This window comes from Harmonia axyridis, chromosome 7, assembly GCF_914767665.1.
Source record: "Harmonia axyridis chromosome 7, icHarAxyr1.1, whole genome shotgun sequence".
Taxonomy (NCBI): domain Eukaryota; kingdom Metazoa; phylum Arthropoda; class Insecta; order Coleoptera; family Coccinellidae; genus Harmonia; species Harmonia axyridis.
The window spans coordinates 11415239-11441786 of record NC_059507.1 but is presented as its reverse complement, the minus strand read 5'-3'; the positions used below and the strand labels follow the sequence as shown (position 1 = coordinate 11441786).

The 26548-nt window shown below is 37.1% G+C and overlaps 1 protein-coding gene across 1 annotated transcript in view; it reads right to left on the bottom strand.

The window, feature by feature from the left end:
• The window catches only part of LOC123684122 (protein O-mannosyl-transferase TMTC1-like), a 240015-nt gene that overhangs the window by 59613 nt on the left and 153854 nt on the right, over nucleotides 1-26548 (bottom strand). Inside the window, exon 6 of the mRNA XM_045623261.1 lies at nucleotides 1429-1673. Coding sequence (XP_045479217.1) covers nucleotides 1429-1673 — 245 coding nt within the window. The remainder of the gene's footprint in view (nucleotides 1-1428; nucleotides 1674-26548) is intronic.

Below are 26548 nucleotides of genomic sequence, written 5' to 3'. Positions count from 1 at the left end.
GCAGACATCTGTTTAAACAGGAGCGAATACTGACTGTGCCGTCTGCTTACATCCTCGCATGTATGAAATATGTGGTAGAGAATAATTCGGACTTTAAAACTCTCGGAAGTTTTCATTGTTATGAAACGAGGCACAGGGACCATCTACTGATTAAACATCATCGTCTCACGAGAACCCAATCAAGCACAAATTATATGTGTGCCAAGATATACAATAGGTTACCAGACTGTCTGAAAGATCTGAGAGGGAGAGAGTTCTTGCATTCGTTGAAAGCTTTTTTGAAGGATAATTGTTTTTATTCTGTGCGAGAATTCCTTTATCGTACTTTTTAAATGTTTATTTTCATTGTTTGTTAAACTTGTAACAGTGTTTGTTGTGTACATTTAACTCGTGTTATATATTATTGTCTATATATATCCTGACATTCCATGTAAAATATTTGATGGAGCAAATAAATATTATTATTATTATTAATTGAATCTAATTGAGTTTCGTCTAAGTCTGTTTCTCGGCTCGTCTAGAATCATTTCACCGTCTTACTCGGACTCTACTCGACCCACCAACTCTGATCGAATCATGATGGGGTTGTGTGGTCTGTCTGTTTCACCCCTTTTAGAGTACACCCCTGTTTGCCAGGATCGCTTTTCCCTAACAACATGTGGTTCACAGCATTTCGGTTGCCGAATCGTTTTCTGGACCTTCCAGTAGAGCAATAAAATGTCTTGCGATTCGATATTTTCTAAGTTAAACCAATTAGAACCAACAAATTCTTGTAACCTTCAGGAGCTAAAAATTGCAAAGCGTATTGATGGCCTCCTTTATATTATATTCAGTTTACCTTGAACAGCTTTATTGATCTTGATAAAATATTCCCCATGAAGGAAAATACACTTTCCAGTACAATTTTGAAAATAATTTTTCCACTTCAAGTTCAAAATATGCATCTACTCACTACTGGTCTTGAGAAACCTTCGATAAGCTATTAAGTCTTTATGCGAGGGAACAAGAATAAATCATTAGATGTTGAATCAGTAGCATAATGTCGAATGAACTATCTATTTGACGTTTTGACCACTCCAAAATGAACTTGTTCAAGAGGAAGTGTGAGTGCTCACGTTTCAATAATTAGGAGGATGATTTTTTTCATGATTGTTTTTTCGAAATTCCGGGAAGACTTCAGGTGGAAAAATGGTCATGTACCACTCAGAATTTAATGCTCTAATGGTATAATATTGCGAAGTAACAAACAAGTGGGGGAAATCATAAATTCCATGAGATCTTTCAGGCGCGCAGCATCATAATACCGGTAAAAAACGATATCCCTGTTTTTGAGAGACGTTATTTGGAACAGATCTCTCAGGTCAGCTTATTTGAATAATTTTGTAGTATAGATAGACCATATATTTGCTCAGATGAAGATTTACTTACTTGTGGTGGATAGTGGTTAGGCAAGGAATACACAGCCTCTCTATATGTCACCAACGCTTTTTGAAGTCTGCCTTGGTCTGAATATAGAGCTCCAAGTTGCAGAAGCGCAGATACTCTAGCACTATCATGTTCTTTCTGGTCCTTCAAACCAGTTCCATCTAATTTAGAGCCTTGTTTCAGGATAGAAATTGCCTCTTCGCACCTTCCAATTGCAATCAGTGCCGTGCCCAAATTTACATAAGCCACTGAAATAAAGAAAATTAATATTAATGATTTCAATGAATCGAAATATAATCAGAAAAATACTGCAAATTTTGCACAATGGTTAGTTCTCTTTCAATGGAGAATATATCAAACCCTGAAGAACTATAAAATATCAATGAAAAAAATTTTCACTGTATCCTGCAGCACGATATGAATCCAGGGTCATCAACTTATTAACGATTTATTATTGAGTTGTATGCCTTGAAAGTGTATCATAACTTTTTCATAGAGCGCTGATTTTTTTGAGTATATTCGAAATGTAGAAATGCCTAGGATTTTTCATGCTTTAGTATATGATAATACAGGGTTTTTGGCGATTGTAGTGGACTTAAAAATGTGCTCTACCGCTTTTTATCACTACGGGTAGCTGTTCTACGAAAAATTGGTAATCATAAATTGCCTGACGAATAAAATATACATCAAATGCCTTACGATGTTTACGATGTTACAATACTTTTTGAAGCCTCGCTATGATACTGCAATAACCAAAACAATTTGATACAGAAAAACCTAACCAAGCATTACCTCAATCTCAAAAAAAGTATTAACAGAGACTCTCCCCTTCTCACTTTCTCCCACCTCATTCAGAGATACATAGCAGCACAGCCAACTCGGCCCTGACGTGAAAAACCCAATAGCCGCAAGCCCCGAAGTTAGCTGAGAGCCATTCAGCAATAAAACATTAAAGTTGGCTCGGGCGTTGATGTTAACCTAAAATTAACAAAGGACTCTTGATTAACGGCGGTAAGTTGGCACATTATCAAACACTTCGCTTCATATTTTACGGGCGCGTGACTCGCTTTTTGATTCCTGGTGTATTACTGCTCGATATTTCGCCATGTTGGCACAACTTGATCTTGTCTCGGAAGCCGGCGATCAGTTCATTAACTTCTGGAGCCTTCGATAACTCTCAGACGAAGGCGGTGGAAACGCGCAAATGATACACACCTTACGTCAAGGGGGATTATGATTTATGGTGCTTTTTTTTGGGAACCAACGGCCGCCTGAAAATCTTAACTGCGTATTGATGAAGTCATTGCCTTTGTTTTGAACACACGATTCAGGGAGAATACATCATTTTCAGTGAGCAAATATCAAACCCGAAACTTGCTCACAAATCTGACAGATGAATATTTATGGTTTACTCAATTTACGTGTATCTCCACTTGAAACTATCAACTGAAATATAATATAAATATCTAAAAACACTGCAAACTCCAGCAACAACAGATTACAGATCACAAGAAAGAATGCAGCATAGATGCAAAAGCTCCGATTTGAGCAGTCAAATGCAGGTAATAAAAGATATTCTTCTTGAACAAAATCAAGAAAACAATATACATGTAGGGTTTTTATATCGTTGTCTAGGGGTTTATATAAAAAGGCCGCCGGAACTTAACTATTGTTCATTTACGCTATGTACAATTCAACTTCAATTGAATGTACAGCCACTGAACTTTCGTCTATTGTCTGATTATTAAAGTAGATCCGTATATATCTAACGTCGAATTATCTAACTAGCTGCGTCTAATATATTTGCGTCTATCACGTCGAATTCTTACTATGTCCGTATATTCTCTAACGTCGAATACCACCCTCGTTCGTATGTATCGTACTCCAGTCTCCGTCTCAAGTCTCAAGTACCTCTTCCCCTTACGTCTCCCTATATCGATAAAAACTGCATGGTCCACCGTTTTAGGATCGATCCCGTAGTTTTCGTATAGTCAAGTCAGTAGCGTATCATTCAGTTGGGTGTTAAGAATTCGGATCCCACATACATTTTTCATGAAACAATATGAACGTGCACTTCTTGAATACATTCCAATGTTAAAACGTCCATTTCACCATGTTTATATTATAACAGTGAGGTCCCTGAGCCGATGAGATGCAAACTAGCCATAGACGATGTAATCATGTGACAGGAAGTGAAATTCAAAAACCTTGGGATAGAAATATCTGGTTATGGTGGCATTGAAGAGGAGGTATGAGGTCAAGCAGTCACTACAAAAGGAACAGAGGTCAGAGGCTCGTCTGGATAATATGATATGGAGGAATGAATACATAGAAGTTGAAGCAAAATCGTTTATCTATAAAATAGTCAGAAGACCCATATTGATTTAGGTATGCCGCTGAGAACAGACCAAAAATATCAAGAACTGGAAGAATCTTAGTGCTAGCAGAAATTGAGGAAGTGCGCAAGACGCTGATGGACATGGGAAAGAAGCAAGGACTTCCGGAGAGTATATAAGATCAAAATCAACAACTGGATACTAAATAAAAAATAAAATGGAACAACCATATCAGTCAAATGTAACCAGAGAAGCTGGTGGAAATATCAAGGATAAATCATTGTCAGGGCGCCGAAGCATTCGACGTCCCAGAAAAGCTAGAATGACAATCTTCCTGGCGTTGGAGTTCAAGTCGATGTCGAAAAAACAGGCTTTATTAGCCTTAAAACAAGAAGGATGAAGATGTCACAAAATGGCCAATCAACACTTCAAAATGAGGTGAAGCCAAATATTCAGAAGACTAAAATCACGAGCATTCAGAGTAGAGATACAGATAGCATCAGAAAGTTAGATGAAAGTAGTACCTACTCAGAAGTACCCTTGTCGATGAATTAGCACAACTGTTTTCTTTATTCACTTGGAATTTTTATCTGCCATTTAGTTTGTGAATAATACCTATATACGTATCTAAAACAATTCTGTTGTTACTTTTTTTCGATATTGTGCTTGAATTTTCAATGATTCTGATCAACCTACGGGCAGGAAATTTCGTTCAAAGCCTCAAAAATGTATTTATATTAGCGCAGAATCTATAAAATCAAACAGATCTATTGTTGACAAAAAGTGCAGAAAAAATGATAGAGAGAAGACTTCAGAAAACGAGGGCTCAAAAATAGTAGCTGTTCCGAACGGCTGAATTCGATCCTAATCTAATCATGGAGAACATAGTTTTTGTTAGCTCAATCTGAGTTTATTGAGTCACCATTATGTTCGTTATTTTACTACTGATGCTGATCAAGTCCTATCCAAAAACCATTCTGAAGTTTCATGATCGAAATATCGGGTGAATGCAAAATAGTTTTATAGCAACCCGGAATTTACATGCTAACGAGATTCATGCAATTTTCCCATCTTCTGAAGGCTCAATGAGTTATAACCCGATCTAACATCTCTCCTTGTCTTCCTTAGTTTACAGATTCAGTTGCAGTTTAATAACACCATAGACTGTTTTCGTACGTTCTTAATTAAGCTTCAAACTTTATTATATAACTTAGATATTCCAAAAACAAAACCAGAGTATATTTCCGAGAAGAATTTGGTTTATGGAACAAATCCCAAACAATTATCTATTTTCAAGGCAGCTGTGTTAGCCTGAAGAAATTTCCCTGAAGATGATCCTTGATATATAAGAAATTCTGCATCATTTCCAAGCATTCTTAGTGGAAGGGCTCTTTTTTCTTCGTGTTCCCGGGAAATATGCCATTTATATCACAATTAGTATTTCAATATCGTTCTGCTTCTCCTTTGAATAACAATGGTACACTCCAGTGGAGGCTCGTTCGAATTCTTGAATCCTCATGATGTGGCATTACGATTGTTCGAAATACACGTGTCGCCAAAATTCTTGGACTCCTTGTATTTGCCGAAATAAGATACTATAAATTTAAGTGGAAAATTAAATCACGAAGTACATTTAATTTGTTTATGTAACCAATGCAAAGGCTGAATTTAAGTTCAACTGAACTAGGAAAAAAAAAAATTACAAAAAAAAAGAGTGCATAATACAATGAGCACCGGAAACTGCAGATAAGAAGAAAACCACTATAGGGTGAAATCAGACATGCATTGATATTCGGTCTGTCCTCTTTGTTCTGTAATGAAGTGTAAACGCGCCTGTGCATGAAAACAATAAGGGCGTTAATGGTATGCATTAGGATGTTGTTCCATTCTTCTTGGGCCTCGAGTGTGAGTTTCTCGAAGGTGTTAAGAGGATTGATTCTATTTGAGAATGCTCGTTCAACATTATCTAACATGTACTCAATGATATTCAATTTCGAACATATCTATTCCCTGTCATAGTGTCTAGAAAGGAAATAAGCTGCGTACTACGATCATGCATTATGCTTTCCCAAAACATTAGTGATCCTTCTTGGTATGAAACGACTTCTCTAGAAAAAAGTAGTCTTTCGTATTGCATTGACCCTTTCCAAACTTTGTGTCGCCGACTATCACTAACCTAACCAATTATGGATTCATCAGAAAAAATAACAATTCGCCACTGACCCAACAACCAGCCTTTGTGCTCCTGTGTCCACTGTAGACGAGAGGCTTTGTGTCTGAGAAGTAACCCGGGTAATCTTGATGGTCTCCTGGACCAGAAATTGCCTCTAGAAAGTTCCGCCTTGAGTGCATTTTACTTCGGAAATTGCAATAAGAAGTAATGTATCTGCTCATCTGGTCATTTTTATCACACATTTATTCATAATTTAATATAATTTTACAGCTTGCGGTGAGTTATGTTTCTATGCCGCTCTTTTAGCGGTTTGGAAACATACCATCATGTTACTAGGTTGGTATTGACGGATTCAAGAATCCAGTTTATATCAGTGGAATTATCTTCTCCTGAGCTCAAGTGACGAGCCACTAACTTTTTTCAGATATTCGTTGAATTTCCTTTGTCTTGAGGATTAGTGTTTTTTTGGTCAATACTCAATAATTTGATTATTCCTGACATTTGAATTCACTATAGATCAGTGTGAGGATGCTACATAAAGAGTTTGAGTGAAATTGTCTCCGCTTGAGCTCAAGTGACGAGCTTCTAGCTCTTTTGAAATATTCGTTGAATTTCCTCTGTTTTGAGGATTGGTTTTTTTGTTTGTAATTGCATCATAATTTTATTATTCCTGACACTTGACTTTACCATAGATCAGTTTTAGGGTGCTACATAAAGAACAGCGCCATTTATAAGCAAGTAGATTTTATCTTTAGGAATATGTTACCTTCTAATAGAGACTTTACATAGCAAGCTATATTGTAAACACCGTAGTGCTAATAACTAGGCAATTTCAAGGAATTTCACGATCCAAGTCGAAGGACCAGTCCAACCCTTCCCAACCGCGCCGCCACTGCCCGCCGTTTCATCCGGACATATTTCCATTCAGAACGCGTGCCGGCTCCGAGGTTTATTGCATAAGAAAATGAAGAGATGGGACGGGGGGCGAAGAAGAGTAGAAGGGGGTGGTAGGATAGCAGGAAGGAAATTCGGCAACACGGGTCGGCACCAAGAGTCTGTTCTCCTCTCCTGCGAAATATGAAAAGATTCCGAAAGGATTTTGATTGCGAGATAATTTGACATTTTGGATGCCGTTCATCAATATTCCTGGTGTTGGCGTTGCTTTTGAGCCCCGCCGCGCTCCGGGCGCCGTCTTGAATAAGAATAGGGGGCCCGGAGTGCGAGGACGTGGGGGTAGATATAATGCCGGCTCGTACTCGAAGAATTCTCAAATTGGAATCGGAGAGACGTCTCGATGTCGGAAATATGCCGAAAATTCCGCCTAATGAATATTCAATCGTGCTTTATTGCGATATCGATTCTTAGTTTTTTGTTCCGGGAAATGTCGAGAGGTGGGGATACAGGAGAGGTATGATTGGTCTGGTATAAAATCGTGTAACGATACTACCAGAAAGAATTTATTTCTGTACCTTCAAGATCTCCATTTGTATTATTTATAAAGGGTGCGGCAGAGCCGACTGACGAGTTTCAAAAGGCTATTTGAAAAAGATTGTAAAAGTTATGGAGAAACGGTTCTATTCATTCGAAGCAGTAGAAAATATAGTTTTTTTGCTCAAGTTTCGAAACCGATATCATTAAGATGACGGCCGTCAGCAGCAATGCACTGATGTAGGTAATTTTTGAAGTTTTCAACCACTATTCGGCATATTTCAAGCGGTATGGCATGGATTTCTTCGGTTATTCGCTGCTTGAGTTCTGGCAGGGTGTCTATGACTCCGAATTGGGACACAGCAGACCAAACTATGACTTCTCATATCTCGATTTAGCCCGGAATCTTTCTGTGGTGTAAGCACAGAAACACTCTGGCGGAATCTTCGTGGGTTGGATCATTCCAAAGAGTTTCTTCGGAATTTTTATACTGCGAGATCCAAGAAGTGACTATCCTCCATACCTACTCACTGGATTCCTCAAAGGGGCATTGTTGCCTTAGGAAATACCTTATGAGTATGAGTCTAGCAAAATATAACGAAAGCAGATTCTGTGGGCAGGAGAAAGACTCTCCGGATCATCTGGTGACGGAATGCCTCGACATCATTAGCCAACACAAAATCTGCTTTGGACAAAAAACTTGTGAAAGTGAAGAAATAGGCTACTTGAAGCCATCCCAGAAACTGGAGATCATTAAAACTGTGGAACTGGAATGCAAGCGAGAATAGCTCAGTTGGGGGCAGAATAGACCATTAGTTTGCAGTGCAATTAATTAACTCTAATCGAATCTATGGATGAATCTTAAGAATCTACAAGGTGTTTTTTGTATTCCTACTGTTTTGTGATGATCATACCAGTTTATCGAATCTTAATTGATCTTTGCTACCGATTGGGTAGATAAGTACTAAAACTTATGATACGATTCATTCATCACTAACTAAATCTTTAAATAATTTGGATTTTCTCGGAGATTACTGAAGAATTGTTAGAATTTTTTTCTCGAAATCGGTAGCAGATACGACAAAACTACTCCAACCATCGTCTCTGAAATTATCCATTCTATTTTTACCTGAATAATCAGCGAAATTGCTGTTTTCTTCTTCTTCTTCTATCTGCTATGTCCAATCACCTTATATGCTAATTTAGACGTTAGACGTCTTCGAATTCGAAACGTTTCATTTCGATCCTAGAATATCGAGACGTCATTCTGAAACAGCCTGTGTATCTAAGGAAACTCCGCAGACCTCATTAATAGTGATTATGCGTTCCATCCCGAAGAACCCTCCACAGCGCGAAACCATCGACGATGAATACGAAACGCAATCATAACAATTTCCCCCGATCATAACCGAATACCGATTCGCATCCGGAACAATTGTACCGGATCTTCATTGATGCCATCCCATTCTTGTCTGACGTTCGCTGCAACTGAAACCAAGGGATCAATATTGCAATAAAGCTCGATTGAAAATTAATTAGGAGCAATTTTAGACACATTTTCGATGGCTCTCCGTTTCTATTTTGCAATTTATTCGAGTATGAAACTTCATTAATGTTCATTTTCTGAGAAGTCCTGGGAAACTATGGGAACTCATTGGGCAGTCATTGTACATATTTGGGATACCTTTTGGCCCCTCATGTTCTAAAGCATGCATATTCACTGTCTATTCATGTTGGTGAGTGTGTTGAAACAGAGTTCTCATTAGGTACTCTACCATTATGTTCTCTTGATAAATCTCACCTTCTATGCATGTACGAACATTCAACAGTTCCTGACGCCAAATCAGTACTTTTCTCGAAATGTATCTACTATTTGTATGGATTCATGACTTGGCTTGATTGTCAACCTATCATAACAAAATGAAGAATAATAAAAAAATAAAGTTTCTCAATACCGTGAAACCTCCAGGCTTTCCATCCAGGATCTAAGACACATGAGACATCTTATAGATTTGTCACCTAACCTATTGCGGATTTTTGTTACTGTAAGAGCAGCTCTGGAAAATTGTCTTTCAACAGGAGTTGATTATGCTGCCTTTGATAAAAAATCCTGGGTCATTTTAGCCAAGTTTGGAAATATATTTCTGAAACTACCAAAATAGATTTCAGAGAAATGTGAGAAAACTACTAATAAAAAGCCACACTGTCGAATGCTTCAGTCTCTCGGCGCTCGAGGAATCCCCTTATTTTGCCAGAGCACGCACGAGATTGCAGAAATATATGCCGTGCGACGCGTGCATATCAAGCTCAAGTAATTTCACGAGCTTGATTTTCAAGTCAAGGAACTGGTTAAAATGTCCAGCTACTCGGCTTGATGAATCCCTAACTATTTTCCATAAAACATTCATACAACTGGGTGTATACATATACCAATAATTTTCAACTTTACAATGGAAAAAAGTTATTTTATACAAAAGAATATTTTGTGACCGGTCAACAGAGATAAAATAACAATAGTATTACTATGATCAAATATTTGTGTTTGCGAAAAAAAGCCATATTTCTACCAGAATTATTAAGCTGATTCAAAATATCAATAAATCCAACCTGCAGATCAGGAACCCACCCTGAAATTAATATTTTGAAAATTATCTTGTTTGAAACATAATATTCCGATCATGAATTCTTCATTAGTTGTCGACCTTATCTGAGGCTACCTGATTATTGGATACTATTTTCAGCTGAAAATCAATAAATATATGCGCCTCATTTTATTCCTTCTATTCTAATTTTAGTGCATTCAGAACTATAGGCTAATGAAGTGTCATTATGAATGATTATAACATCATAACAGAAAGGATCTATCAATATATCATAGAATATTGAAGGTGACATTAGTTTATTTTCAATTTTATCGAAACTCGTTATCCTGCTATTACGCAGAACCATAAAAATTAGGTCCTTTATTGGTAAAAGGTCAAAATTTAACGGATTTATGAAACAAAACTGGCCAAATGAAACATAACCCTTTTGTAGAATGGAAAAAAAATCCTGATGTAGAAAATAAAAATTGTTGATCATGTATTACTCGCTATGATACATAGATTTGCATCTTATAAGGATCAGTTGAGACAAGAACTAGCACCAGCTGACCAAAATGCGTAGAACATATGCTGATAGTGTGCTTGAATAGCAACTTTTGGATGGCAATTTTTCGTTTCGAATTTTCTTCAGCGATGGGGTACATTTTTCACTCATTGGCTATTTCAACAAGCAAAATTATCTCATAGGAGATTGCAATTTATGGTGTGCAATTAGGTCTGGTGGAGTAATTGGCCCATACTTTTTCGAAAATGAAGGTGTCAATTCTCACCGATATTGCAAAATGAGTACCGATGTTTTTTTGGCCTGAAATTAATGATTTTGAATTGGAAGTAATAGTGCAATGAGCCAAAAAACATGACTAGTTTTGGCTTTATTGCAAGAAAAATGCCAAGGACACGTAATTTCGTTTCTGCGATGTGAATTGGTTCCAAGATTACTACTCATGTAAACAAGGAAAATGCTGTTGCTGAAATCGCTAATGTAAACAGTATGAACATGAAGCGGCAAAATGAGATTATTCCAGAGCCAACTGCGTTGTAACAGCCATGTCTAGAAAACTTGGTGATAAAATTATAGTTCTGCTTTCAAAAAGAATGGCTCACTATCCATAATCTTCAGCATAACAACATGGAAAAAAAATTGTAAAAAATTACGAGAATGCAAAACTGGTCTCATCTCGGAGAAAACACGAAGTAGAGTCGAAATAAACGAATTTCCAGGACAATTTTAACCACGAGGACATTGCGGAAGACAGGACTCAAGCCTCTTCCACCTTGTACACATTCCACTCTTGTTTCTATATTCTCCAACTTCCATCCCATTTGTGCAGGGAGAGCACCTGCTCCAGTCACTCCAGATATTTCCTCGTTAGCCAGCATCTCTGTCTTCGCAATAAACAGCCCAGTATGGGATGCGAAAGATAAGGAATCCCATTCTCCTTTTTGTCCCTGTAATACCAGATTATATTTTCAACTGGATTACTGTAGAGTAAAAGAAGTTTCATCAACACACGACAACGCCTTTTGTTATACCCAGCAGGCTTATCCCCTCTTCAGGGAGTTCTAGAGGAAATAAGATTTTCAGTTTATATACGTTCTAGAGGAGGAATTTAATCGTGTTCGCATCGGTTTATTTCCGTTGGATGAGCCATTAATCGAAGATATCGCTGAAATTAATCTGTTATTGTCTTAGGAATGATGATCGTTTGATTTTGGCAAAGTGCAGCACATAAAATTTTGTTTGCAATCGTTCAGAATGCCGAATTTCTCGGCTCCAATTGAGACATTCTGATTTGTGAATATGAGACGAACTTTCCCAAAAGCGCTAGCTACCCTAGATTTCTATTATATAACATTGGCGTTCAACTTAACTTCCGCCGTTTTTTTTCGAAATTTCAGGGTTTATTGTAAAAAAACTATACATTTATAATAAATACAGGTGCCTGTTATTTCGTATGTTCGTCATCTTGGGTTGAGTTATGATCCCTAATAAGGGTGGAACCGGTATATCACTACTCTCCTTCGATGGCGTGCATTCTACTTGGATTACTTTCGATTTTGATTCCTACGTAATAACGTGAAAATCTTCTGTTTGACAATGGTTATGTGGATGGCATTTTTGCCGAAACATTAACCAGATAAGTAATATCTTTTGATATTTATATACATTTGGAAATCGTACTTTTTTCCTTTTTACTTCTTTACATTTATCACTCAGAGTATTGTACATTGCTGGTCATTACTTTCTTTCATATTTACGGCAGTGTACGAATCCTGCGTTGAAAAAACTGGTAATCTTTTGAAGCGATCCACGAATCGATCCAATTTTCATATCTTCAAGACCAGAGTTGCTGGTCAGCCAGGCCGTATTCCTTTGATCGAACCAAGTGATATTTCGAGAGAGAGCAACGTCTGGAGAATACGGCGGGTGGGGTAGGACTTCCCATTTCAACGTTTCCAAGTATGTTTTCCTCTTTCGCAACATGGGGTCGAGTATTGTCATGCTGTAAAATCACTGTACCATGTATCTTGTTTTATTGCGGTCGTTTGTCTTTCAGAACTCGGCTTAAACGCATCAATTGCGTTCGATATCAATCACTTGTGATTGTAAGTCGGTTTTAACAACGCATAATACACTACGCCGAGCTGGTTCTACCAAATACTGGGCATGACCTTGGACGGTGAATATTCGGTTTTGCCGTTGATGTGGAAGCATGGCCAGGATATCCTCATGATATTCTGCACTTGGTATTATCGTAATGAACCCATTTTTGTCTCCAGTTATAATGCGATGAAGAAATCCTTTCGTCTTTGCTTTGCAAGGAGATGTTCACAAGAAAACAAACGTCGTTCAACATCTCTCGGTTTCAACTCGTACGGCACCCAATTTCCTTGTTTCTGAATCATTCCCATGACTTTCAGGCGTTTTGAAATGACTTGTTGCGTCACTCCCAAAAATCCTGCCAATTTCTATTGCGTTTGACACGAGTCTTGATCAAGAAATGCCTCCAATTCCAATTCTAAAAATGCTCTTATTGATGTCATATTACTTTCAGGAAAATTATGCGAAATCAGTGATAAAGAACTTTGTTTCTTTATGTATTTATAAATGAGCACGAAGATCTTTTCATGATCAGATGAAGTAACATTTCAGATTGAATCATTCCTTTTGGATTATTGGAAAACACTTTATTTCTTCCGCTTCTTCTATTCTCAAAGAAAGCTCATCAAGCACTTCCATTCAATTAATCCATTAGTGTTAATTTGCCAGTGGAAAGTGAAGAATAGATTGTCGACATCGACGTGAAATTAACAAAATCGTTAGGTACTCTTGAGTGTTTCTTGGAAAAAAAATGTAACTACCGGATTTCCGTAGAGTTCAAATATCCCCCTAAAGTGCATCGCTATAAAAAATTCCAGTCCGAAGTGGACTCTCCCGAAGTGTCGCAGAAACTTCGCGGAGAGAATTCCCGGATTCATGAATGTATAATTTTTGGCGCAGGAGAGGAAACTTCTTGTAATTAACACTTCTTATGGAAATCCGGGCGAAATTAAACGGGGGTCTGAACTGGAAAATGTATTCGAGAAATGAAATTAATCTGCATTTAGCATTTCATATTTAATAGGAATTTGCGTCTTCGGAAGTTGAGATTAACTTTTCCGGCGGCTGATTTCTCAGCGGAATTGGAGGGGATGTAATATTCATATGACTGTTTTTCAGTCGCCCCGTTGCAGCGTTCCGATATCAGACGCAAGATGGAAAAATTGCTCGGAGCAGTCAAGGGGAAGTTTACAACACCGCGTTTGTTCTGGCTCTGGCCGAATACTGCGGGAAGGAGGGAAAATAATCTTGCATTTGGGAAGTTTTATTCCCGAAGAATGTATTGTTTCCTTTTTCGTTCCTAGAATAATAATTGTGGAGGAGCTCCAAGAAAAATACGTAACAATGGCGAGTGAATGTAAGGGGTTATATTGGTGTACAACTTTGCTTCCGCCGTTTTGCAATAGTGGTAGTCGAAATAAATAGATCGTAGATGTCATACAATACGCTTATGAGGAATCGTCAAATCTCCCACCGTTCACTGATTTGTAGACCTCACAGTTCATGAAAAAACTAAACACGAAATTTTGGAAAAATCAGTAAAAATTGCATTTCTTCACAAGCATCGTTAATCTCCTTGAATATTGGTTAGAGACCCCTCAAATACAAATGTTTTTTGAAGATCGAGTTATAATCTAGAACATGATGAGGTTTCAACTCCGAATCTTGAGTCCAGTAGAGAAGACAGCCTCGGGAAAATTGTCGAAATGTTTTCCAAAATTTCAGTTTATAACCTATTATTTCTGAAATAATGTACTAATCGCAAAATACGAAATTTTAGAGAAATCAGGAAGAATTACATTTCTTTACAAGAATCGTTATATCTCCTGAAATTTTTGTTAGAGACCCCTTAAATACAAACGTTATTCGAAGATCGAGCCATGATTTAAAACACGAGATTGCAAGTTCATATACAGGGTGTTTCCTAAACATGCGGCAAAAATTCAGGGGGTTGTTCCTTGGACTATTTTAAGCATGTTTTGTCCTTGGATGATTTTTGAAAAACCTCTTTGTTTCGAAGATACAGGGCGAACAACATTTTTCATATTTTTAAAATTAATAATAGTTTAAATAAAAATGCGTACCGCACTGTGTTTACTAAGTAGGTACAATTTATTTTTAAATTTGTTTAACAACATTCCAATTACTAAAAACGGCCAGTTTTTTGACTAAAAATTGATAAGTGCAGATGGTAAAGGAATACAGATTAAACACGGTTTTCATTTGAATTCGTTTTGTGATGTATTAGCAATTAACATTTTATCTTTGACTATTATGAATCGGTATACAAACACCGAGATGACTGACATGCATTTCATTTATGGACTTGCTGATGGAAATTCATTAAAAGCTAGGAGGTTGTACATTGAACGATTTCCTGGGCGTAATATTCCTGACAGAAAATTGTTTCAAAATATTCATCAACGTCTGCATGAAACAGGCGCATTGAAAAAAATGGGGGGACCAGGAAAACCAAACACAGTAAGAACGGTGGAACTGGAAGAGAATGTGCTGGACATGATCGAAGAAGACCCTAGTACTTCTACTCGAAAAATTTCCAATACTTTGAATGTGAGTAATAAGACTGTTTGGAAAATTCTTAAAGACAATTTGTTATACCCATACCATATGCAACGCGTTCAGGCACTTATTCCTACTGATTTTCCCCCACGTATTGCATTTTGTCAATGGCTTTTAACCACATTAGTTCAAATTCCTCAATTACTGACGCTGATTCTTTTTACCGATGAAACGAATTTCTCAAGAAATGCAATAAGAAATTTTCATAACAACCATGTATGGGCCGACGAAAATCCACATGAGGTAATTGAAGATCGTTTTCAACATCAGTTCTCATTGAATGTTTGGGTTGGTATTGTGGGTGACTGCCTAATAGGGCCGATATTTTTACCAGAAAGACTTACCGGGGACGTGTATCGCAACTTTTTAGAACAAACGTTACCTCTGTTTTTGGAGGATGTACCATTGGCAATAAGACATGCAATGTGGTTTATGCACGATGGTGCACCAGCGCATTTTAGTTTGGTTGCTCGTGAGTTTTTAACATTAACATACGGAGATCGCTGGATTGGAAGAGGTGGACCTCATTTATGGCCTGCTCGTTCCCCGGACTTAAACCCCTTAGATTATTTCCTATGGGGCCATCTAAAATCATTAGTTTATACCACTCCAGTCGAAAATGTGGAAGACTTGCGAAATCGGATCATTGCTGGGTGTAACTTAATAAGAAATGATCCTGGTGTTTTTGAAAGGGTTCGGCAGTCAATGAGGAGAAGATTGGATGCTTGTATGCTGGCTAGAGGTGGTCATTTTCAACAGTTTTTGTAGGTTGAGTTGAATTTTCATGTAATTTTTCATAATAAAATGTTATTATCTGAAATTTTGTTTCCCCTATATCTTCGAAACAAATAGGTTTTTCAAAAATCATCAAAGGACAAAATATTCTTAGAATAGTCCAAGGAACAACCCCCTGAATTTTTGCCGCATGTTTAGGAAACACCCTGTATTGAGTCCAGTGGAGAGGACAGTCTCTAGAAATTTATCGCTTAAATGCTTTAATATGAAGAAATCTGCGGCTCAGGCTCATCGAATGCCTTCAATGACCAGTATGGCAGATGAAAAGAGAAGGTTTTCGAAGATGCAGAATTGGAGGCATTTCTTGATCAAGACTCGTGTCAAACGCAAGGAAAGAGGGTGCCGTACGAGTTGAAGCCGAGAGATGTTGAACGGCGTTTGTTTTCTTGTGAACATCTCCTTGCAAGGCGAAGACGAAAGGGATTTCTGCATCGCATTATAACTGGAGAATTTTTTTTAGCGGATCTAGCAATATGAGGAGTATCCAAATCTTCTGATGATTTCATCACTTTGAGAGAAGCTTTTCTTGAATAAGTCAGTACAGCAAAAGTATTGTACCTAAAAAGGCATCCTTATCTTTTCGAATCATCACCTTCTCCAGAGACAGCATCCAGAATGGCCTCTATAGAACGAAACAAAATCCTTGGGAACTACCTAGTGAGTAGGATGCATCTTTTTTAGCTTTCTTGGATTCAGGTCATAACTTCGATTTTAGTACCATCGCTCTTTTAGGTATGTTGAATTTCATAGGAGGCCAATATTTATAAATTCAGAGAAGGTGATGGACAGTGAACATCAATTGCTAAGGGCTGCAGCTTCACAAGAAGGCTGCACCGGTGATGCCAATCACATCAACGTAATTTAATTCTGCCAAATGTTGAATTAAAAACAAACCTCTTGAAATGCCTCAGTAAGTGAAAACATTTTCGTTCCGAAACAATTTCGAAATGATAACACTTTCTGATCCAACGGAATCAACACATTCCTCAAAAACTTGTCCATTGTTATCCGAAAAATAATTCCCATTGAAATCACGACATCTCCCAAGGAATTCTTCTGTATCAGGGGAAATAAGTTCGGCCCACTTTTTCCTTCGAACCTATTAATAAAGTCTATCTTTCTGCCTCGAAATCAATCCCACAAGAAATTAATCTTCTGATGAACCCGATCTCCTCTGAACTTTTCTCCTGGTAATCTTGTTATTCTGAATTTATTTACAAGGTGATGACGACATTGGGACCTACCGTTTTTCATTCGAGACATTATCGGAACTTTTATATTTGATATATTGCCGCAGTTCGTTCTTCTACGGCCTTAAGGATGAGGGGTAGTATAACTCATAGTTTGTAAAATGATATGAGACTTATAAATTCAACGTACCTATTCTGAGGTCATAACATCGATTACAAAATATCAATTGGCTCTTCTGAGGAGTTCTGATTCAACAGCTATATTTCAATAACTACACACAAATCATTTTCTGCTCAAAAAATCTTGACGAAATCATATGATTCAGAAAAAAGAGGTATAGACTCATTCCATAGAGTAATAAACATAGATAGAGGGAGTATACGCAATTTTTACATGTCCCCGACATGGTAAGATTACGTTGTCGGATTGTGATATATTTTCAAATCCACAATTTTTCTATATCGTTATGAATGTATATTAAATTGAAGGAAATATTTATTTGAGTGATTTCTGATTAAATATGCAAATTTGAACATTTAAAATCCGATATTTTTCCAGATTTTCCAATTTATAAAAAGCAGAATAATCATTATCTTCTGTATCTGCCTGCTGAAATCCAAGGTTTGAGAACTTTTGCTTTCATAGTGTCATCGGTTGATTAACATCGTTTGACGCGCTTGAAGTTTATTTTTCGAGTTTCTGATATATTTAGGAATTTATTTCAATATAATTTGTGTTGATATGAAACGTTGATTCACATTGGACATAAGAAGTGCGCTCTTTGTGGAGAAACTCGCGAATTGAGGAAAATATCGTATCACTGATATGTTTTTATTTCCGCGCGCTTCATGTCAAATTTGATAGTTCATGTTGGTTGGGGACACAATTTGCTTACTGAAAATGACATAATATGCTCCCTCTATCTATGTTTACTACTCTGAGACTCGTTCCAATTCAATATTGTGTGATAGTTATCAGAGTGAATGTATTCCCTCCATTATTTTGAAAATTGAAATGCTATAATGGCAGTGAAATTCTATAGAACTGTACATAACGTCAATTCATTGGAGTTCGCTTATCTCATGTGGTTCATTTAAAAAATTAATCATACCATCGAAATGTAATAAACATACCCTATATCAAAGTTATTCCAACTAGAAATTATTAACATATGATATGGGCGTCGCATTGTTTATATTTGTATTCAGATTATTCAGAACATCAAAAGTTTCTGATTATAGGGCTGATTATAGAGAAATTGTTATTTGATATTCATAAAATTTAGATTCATTGGAATAATACCCCAAATACAGTAATTATGGTATATTTTGAATTCAACTTCCGTCACAACCATATTTGCTTAATCAAAAATTGATATGAAAAGCTGATATTATTGACAGATTACTATTACACAGCTGAAATATATTTTGGGGTTTTGTTTTTGGATTGATATTACTGATATTTGCACCAAAATGAATGTGTTCGAAATTAGCATTGATGTGTTGATGAAAGAATTGCTTGAATAATCGTGAAATCGTTGATTTACACTTGAAAACTAATCAAAAAATTCACAGTTATTTCTGAAGAAATCAACATACAAACATCTTCAAATGTCTTGACCCTCCCCAACTATCAACTGTAACATGTAAAATGTAAATTTTTGTGTGTGGAATCTATCTATCTCATCACTTGATGACTTAAATGAAATCAATAAATCAGCAAAAAATGTTTCTTGTTCAGGAGAATACAGATATATTCGAAGGTAATCAGTTTTTAGCGAATAATGAGAATATTAAGAATATTTCGTGGAACATTCCGCGACATCCAATTTTTCAGTTTGACCAGACAAGAATAGTAGACCTACATCAAGGAACCAGATTACGCAACGTTTTTTTTTACGGACAGTAAGGCACATAGTGGCCCTTTTCCTGGAAACTGGCAGCGTTGCCAGGAGACCAGTGGCAAGGGAAGTCCATTATATCTCAAATTTTACTCGAAGGAATCGAACCCTATCTTTAACAATCCTTCGAAGTCTTTTTTTGCGGACCTATAGGCGTGTTCTCAACGAGTACACGTCGACAATATGCAGAACACCAAGAAGACTGGCTTTTACCACAATGGCTCAATGTACTTTTTTCGGAAGAGTCACCATTCGGTTAACAAAGTTTTAGTCGTCGAGAAAGGGTTTGGAGAGGTCCAGGCAGACTAGAGCGACTCAATTTTCTCCTGGATGTTGTTCTCTTTCAAGGCAGATCAATAACGTGCTGGAGGGTATAATGTTCGGTTGCCGAACCTCTCATATTATCGTTGAACGAACAATGACTGATGCCATCTACGTAGAAAACATCATTGAACCAATCATTGTTTCTCTGCGCAACGACTTTGGGGATAATTTCATTTATCATGATGATAACGCCACACCACACCGCACACGATGAGTTCAAAACATTCTTCAAGAAAACAATATCCAGAGAATGAACTGGCCAGAAACTGACCAGACATGAATCCAATTGAGCACGTGTGAGATTACTTAGGGAGAGCAATATCAAATCGCCAAAACCCACCATCAACTTTTCAGGAATTGAGTTAGAGCTTCAGGAAGAATGAAACGATATGCCTGAAAATTTCATTAATGTCTTGATTCGTGGGATGCCTAAGCGTATTTGGCAGTTGAATGAAAGAAGAGGTGGTAATACCGACTATTGAATTTAGATTCAGTTGTGGAATAACTATATTCAATCTGAATAATCTATAAATTCAGATTTTTTCACATATTTTCGTATCCTGCATAAAGCAAATAGTTACAAACAAATATCCCTACAATATATTTTCTGCAAAGATCTGTCACCAAAGTACATGGTTCCAGAAGGATAGAGTGACTTCACACAAATCTAACGTGTATTGGATATCAGTTCGTGAAATTTTTCCAGGCAAATCAATCTCCAGAAGTGGTGCCATATTTACGGAACCGCTGAACAGATTTCGTCATACAACAAACTTGACCACGGCATTCGAGATTCTACTACGAAAATTTCAAGTTCCTAGGTTGTTTGATCCGAGATTTATGGTGGTGCTCATTAACGACGGCCAGAAGTCCCCAGAGAATACAAACGTCACCGTGACGAAATGATAAAACGATCTATTCAAGAAATGACCGCTTCAGAAAGTGTGATCAATTCTTCAATCCATGTCTCAACGCAATATGTCGGAATTTATTTTTCATAACATGAAAGCATTCCAGGGCTCTAAGAAGGAATCCATTGTTATCACCACTCACTGCATCCAAGCGATAAACTGTTGTCTGGAAAGGAATGAAAGTTTTCAGGAAGTGACCGCACTTCTGACATCACAACAGTTGAAAAGTCGACGATATTGTGGGATGGTTTTCTAATCGGGAAAATTTATGGTTCTATCCTTTTAGTGACCATAAAAAGTGTAGTGTTCTTGATAGATATTTCCTTTCAATCGCGTCGCTGAGAATAACAATGGGACGCGTAAAAAACGATGTGGACTCACGTGTTTTCATCCGTCCAACGAAAAAACAGGATCGGTTCCAGGATCCTCATGCCATATTTTCTGGATACGAACTGAAAAGAATTTGAGAAGAAACTTCGATTTGAATTTAAACTGATTTCAACTCGCTAATGATGAATTCAGATCCAAACCTACCCTGGACTTTTCAAGCATTTGGGTTTATCCATTTATTACTCATTAGTTAGACAATTGCTAATTATCGACCAATATCGATCTTGAGTATATTTGCTAAAATATTTGAAAAAATTGTATGCAATCGTATGATAGAATTCATCGATAAATTCAGTATCGTAAGGAGTTGCCAGCATAGATTCCGCAAGAATCGATCGACCCAGACTGCAACTTCTGACCTACTCCAGAGAGTTTATGAATCTCTATATTCTGGCAGGCATCTTCATCAACGTTGCTGCTCTATTCTTTTGTCTCTCCAAGGCATTTGACTCTCTTGATTTCAAAATTTTGTGTAGTAAACTGTCCAATTTAGGCTTTGGAGGTATTTTCTTGGATTTGCTGTCTTATTATTTGCAGCTGAGAGAAATAAGGGTCAAAATTGATAATGTTTATTCGGATGCTCACAGTGTACCTCAGGGTTCCGTCCTTGGGCCGTTGTTGTTCATTTCATTCATTAATGCCTTACCTGAGTACATTCCATCCAAGATTTTGACAATTTTTGCTGACGATACGTCTATTGTAGTTAGTGTCTGCTGGTTACGTGGAAGATCTAGAGAACCAGCTGAAACATCTCTTTCAGGTGTTTGTGGAATGGTGTAGGAAGAATCCACTGATGGTTAATATAGAAAAACCAAATGTATCCATTTCAAGATTAAGAGTTCCCATAATGGTGTGCTGAGTTTTCAGTTTGAGGGCTTCAACATCCAATAAGTGGACTGCACAAAGTTTTTGGGAATTTTCGTGGATCGCCATCTGAGATGGGAGCAGCAGATAGATGCTCTCTGTAGTAGGATGAATAGTTTCCGTTACGCTATTTCGCGATTAAAACAATCCATGGCACAGTCAGCAATACTGTCAGTGTATTACGGCCTAGTATACTGTCACCTTTCATATAATGTGATTTTTTTTGGTAACTCTGTGCACAGTGAGAGAGTGTTCATTACTCAGAAGAGGGTAATGCGCCCTATGTTCAGCATACCCAATAGAAAGTTTTGCAAACCTTTTTTTGCGGCCCACAAGGAATTATGAACCTATTTTGTAAACGTTGACCTATTTATTTTGTTTTTATTATACTACAATGATGACAAGTCCTATACATGTAATATGTATGTAAATGGACCAATAAAGACTTCTTATTATTATTATTAATATCATTTGAAGGTATAATTATAAATTTAAAAGTGTAAAATCCGAAAAAAAATTCCTATAAATAACACATCAAAAAAAAAAAAGGTTCAACCTAACCTTCATGAGAAAAAGCTTGCATCCCGAACGCCATCAACGGTCACCCGAAAACCAACAAAATCGAATTCTTCCACTTCATCAGCGTTGCCAGTTTAATATACGAAATAATTCCACCTTCACTGTTTTCATTACGTTATATAATGAATGAACATTATGCAGACACGATGTATTGTACCTTTCGTGGGCGTTATTACCTGGGGTTTTCATTGAGTGATATATGCAGAGTCTGAGTCCCCAGGGTGCCGTAATAGCGCACAGAAGCGACGAGATACGTTCAATTACAACCCTAACCTACCACAACATATAATCCGCAGTTTGTTGGAGCTAGGGGAGTATTTGCATGCCAACATAAAAAAAAAGAAGATCATGAGCGAGAGTTCGTTATTTCCCTATTAGATCATATCATGCTTTAAATAGCATCATGGAATATGAATGGGATTACAGCCAGCAACACCGAAGACCAGATCAGATGTTGTTAGGTGAAAGGGCATAGATCGAGCTTGCTTAACATTTCTTATTCATGTACTTAAATCCAGGTTTAGCTGAGAGTAGCCGAGAGTCGATTAAACTTTCATAGTTTACTCAGGTGTCCTCTGAAATGCAAATATTGAGTGTTTTTTACAGTCTAGCCCTTTCGTTAACTTGAAGAGAAGAGAAAACCACGATTTGAGCTCAAGAAACCTCTACTTCTCTGGCTCTTACTAAAGATGGAAAACGTATATATCTGCAATTGCAGATGTGGATGTGAAACCAGGAGAGCTTCCCATAACTGCCCTCAGCTTGAGGCTGGCGACTGGACAAACTAGGTGGACATTTGAAATGGAATTCTTTCCTTATATCTCAGTATATTTCCATCAAATTGATGATGCAAATCTCACAATTTTATTTTCAGGTGTTGTCTTCATAACAACTACCATGAACGAGACTCTTGGAGGACTTTTCCTAACTAAAGGGTGTTTTTTTTTAGAGCTATAGAACTTTCAATTACAATAAAACAACGATGGATTATTCGATCGACATGAATTTTATTTATCCGCAAGATAATCTTGTGACATTACATTTTAAATATGATTTCTGGCATATGACCGCCACGGCTGGCTCGGATGTAGTCCAATCTGGACGTCCAATTTTCGATGACTTTTTCCAACATTTGTGGCCGTATATCGTCAATAACACGGCGAATGTTGTCTTCCAAATGATCAAGGGTTTGTGGCTTATCCGTATAGACCAATGACTTTACATAGCCCCACAGAAAGTAGTCTAGCGGTGTTAAATCACAAGATCTTAGAGGCCAATTCACAGGTCCAAAACGTGAAATTAGGCGGTCACCAAACGTGTCTTTCAATAAATCGATTGTGGCACGAGCTGTGTGACATGTTGCGCCGTCTTGTTGAAACCACAGCTCCTGGACATCATGGTTATTCAATTCAGGAATGAAAAAGTTAGTAATCATGACTCTATACCGATCACCATTGATTGTAACGTTCTGGTCATCTTCGTTTTTGAAGAAGTACGAACCAATGATTCCACCAGCCCATAAAGCGCACCAAACAGTCAGTTTTTCTGGATGTAACAGTGTTTCGACATACTCTTGAGGATTAGCTTCACTCCAAATGCGGCAATTTTGTTTGTTGACGTAGCCATTCAACCAGAAGTACGCTTCATCGCTAAACAAAATAAAATGGACGTAGTGCGCGATACGTATTCCGCACAGAACCATTATTTTCGAAATAAAATTGCACTATTTGCAATTTCAGGCGTCTTCAGGCGTGAGTCTATTCATGATAAATTGCCAAACCAAACTGAGAATAAATCATTTGAAAGCTGTTAAATCGGTCCCCATCTTGAACAGAAATGCCAACTTGAAGTTATATACCTCGAAAAAAACACCCATTATAAGTTACAAGTATGCAACTGGATGGTTCTCCAAGGATGGCAAGGTGCAGTTGCAAAAAGGCTGAGTTAAAATGCTCTGAATTATGCAAACACCTTGTAAGAAACTTTTAATGGGTACAATGTCAATGAGGACACACAAACAACAAAGCCTATACCAGTAGGAGACTAAGATCACCCAAAAATCAGATGACGACGGAGATACTTTTTGTTTTTTTTTTCTGTAATTTTTTTTTTCTCTTTATCTTCAGATAATCTGTATCATATTTCCGCTCTTCAAGCACTTTTACCTTGTTCTCTTCTTAAAAAAAAAATAATATTTTTCTGAGAGTTTATAGGCATTGCCTAAACTTCAATCTATGTTTAATAATAACTAGTACGCCCATAGATCTACCTTGTAGGTAGATCAATATATCCTGTAGATCTACCTAATAGGTAGATCAATGTTGTCCATAGATCTACCTTGTAGGTAGATCAATGTTGCCCACAGATCTACCTTGTAGGTAGATCAATGTTGTCCATAGATCTACCTTGTAGGTAGATCATCATAGCCCATAGATCTACCTTTTAGGTTGATCAATATAGCCCATAGATCCATATTTTAATTCATTCATAAATACTTCCATATCTCCTGTAAAATCGATATCGCACTGTATAAAAAATATTCATCGCACGTATATCTTCGCAAATTATGCAAGAGAAAACAAATCTAAAGCTCTTATTCCAATTTCCAGATTTCATAAGGTCTCGATTTTCCAGAAATGTATAATTGGCGCTTGAAAATTGTACACCCTGTATATAATCGTCAATCCCCACCTGTATACCTTCAAGAATTATGCAATTGAATGATAACCTATAGAGCTAACATGACAACTATAAGAAAAGTTTTCAGTTCTCCAGAGACATCTCGGAAATTGTACACTCTGTATAAACGTTATTCATCGCACGTATAGCTTCGCAAATTATGTGAGAGAAATCTAACTTGAAATTTCAATTTTCAGATTTCATAAGTTTTCAATTTTACAGAAAAGCATAATTGGCGCTCGAAAATTGTACACCCTGTAAAATATGGTCAATTTATCGAAAAACCTCCAATAGGCAACTTGAAAAAAAACAATGTATAATAGTTATTCTTATATGTACTTTGAAAATCGGAAAAACATAATTATATGTGTATACTACGAAATCATTCACACAATAGACTAAACAAAAAATTGATCCATTTCAATAATCCGAAGCATTCACCGCCAAATAATATAAAAATTAATAACTGGCGAAAAATTAAGAAAAAAAAAATTATCACCTGCTGCAAGATTTGAACTCGCATCCCAAAAGAGACCTCAGATTGTACGACTGCATCCCTAACGACCCGGCCACAATGCCTTTGCACAATAAGGTGCATTTGTGCTCCTTATAGGAATAATGTCAAAATAACTGGTGACAGAGATTCTATAAATTGATGAATTTTCATGAATTTCGTTTAAAAAATCGTTAAATATAAAGGAAATCGAATTAAAATATCTCTACCTACCAGTTTTCTTCGCCTCAAATGCTGATATCTTTCCAAAATGATATATTTACCTTGACAATTCACATGAAACGGAATGCTTCAAGATTTGACCAATTTCCATGAAAATATCGACAAAACGCAAAAATACCATCATAAAAGGGCGGTACATACAGGTGTAGTCTATTATTTCCTCAAATTTCCCGTTAAAAACTTTTCAAATAACCAAATGACTCCTGTAGAGGCTTCTGGCAAACCAAGCTTTCCACTGACACAAAACGATTCCGCTTGAAAATATCATAAAATATACATGGAAAAAGGGATATAAATCGCATCTGATTCATCTTTTTTTGCATATTTCCTCTCGATTCGTCCAAATGTCGACATTTCCATTAAAATATCATCTGACGTTTCCCATTTTCATTCTGTATTTCGACGATTTCATGAATGAGCACAGAATTGGTTAAAACGTCAGAATATTTTGAATAGATTATTAGATTGTTCCTTGATTTTATTATACAGTTATTCATATTTCAAATAGTTCTATTCATCAAGAGCCCTCTAATGGACACAGTAAAAATAATATAAAACCTAAATATTCTAGAAACGTCAATTGCCGCGGACGTTGCTAGGCCCGTTGCTACCCAAGGACATCGTAGTATTTTCCTATTGGTTGTTCACGTCGACGTGAATCTGGAAATTCGTCGGGAAATTTCCCAAACTTTATCCGTTCATTCCCAGGTAATCCCAAAAAATCGGGAAACGGGAATATCCGCGGGAGTTAATTCGACATTTTCTCTTTCTTCCCGTACTTTTAGTTTTTCTCGTATCTCTTCCAGAGCCGAGAACACTCGACCGCAAAATCGGTCCAAAATCGTTCGATTTTGGTGGGAGGAGCGCTTACGAGTTTAATATAGTACTAGTACGCGCCGTAGATCTACCTTGTAGGTAGATTCGCATTGCCCGTAGATACACCTTGTAGGTAGATCTACATTGCCCATAGATCCTCTTTGTCCATAGATCCACATTGTCCATAGATCTGCATTGGCCACAGATGTACACCCC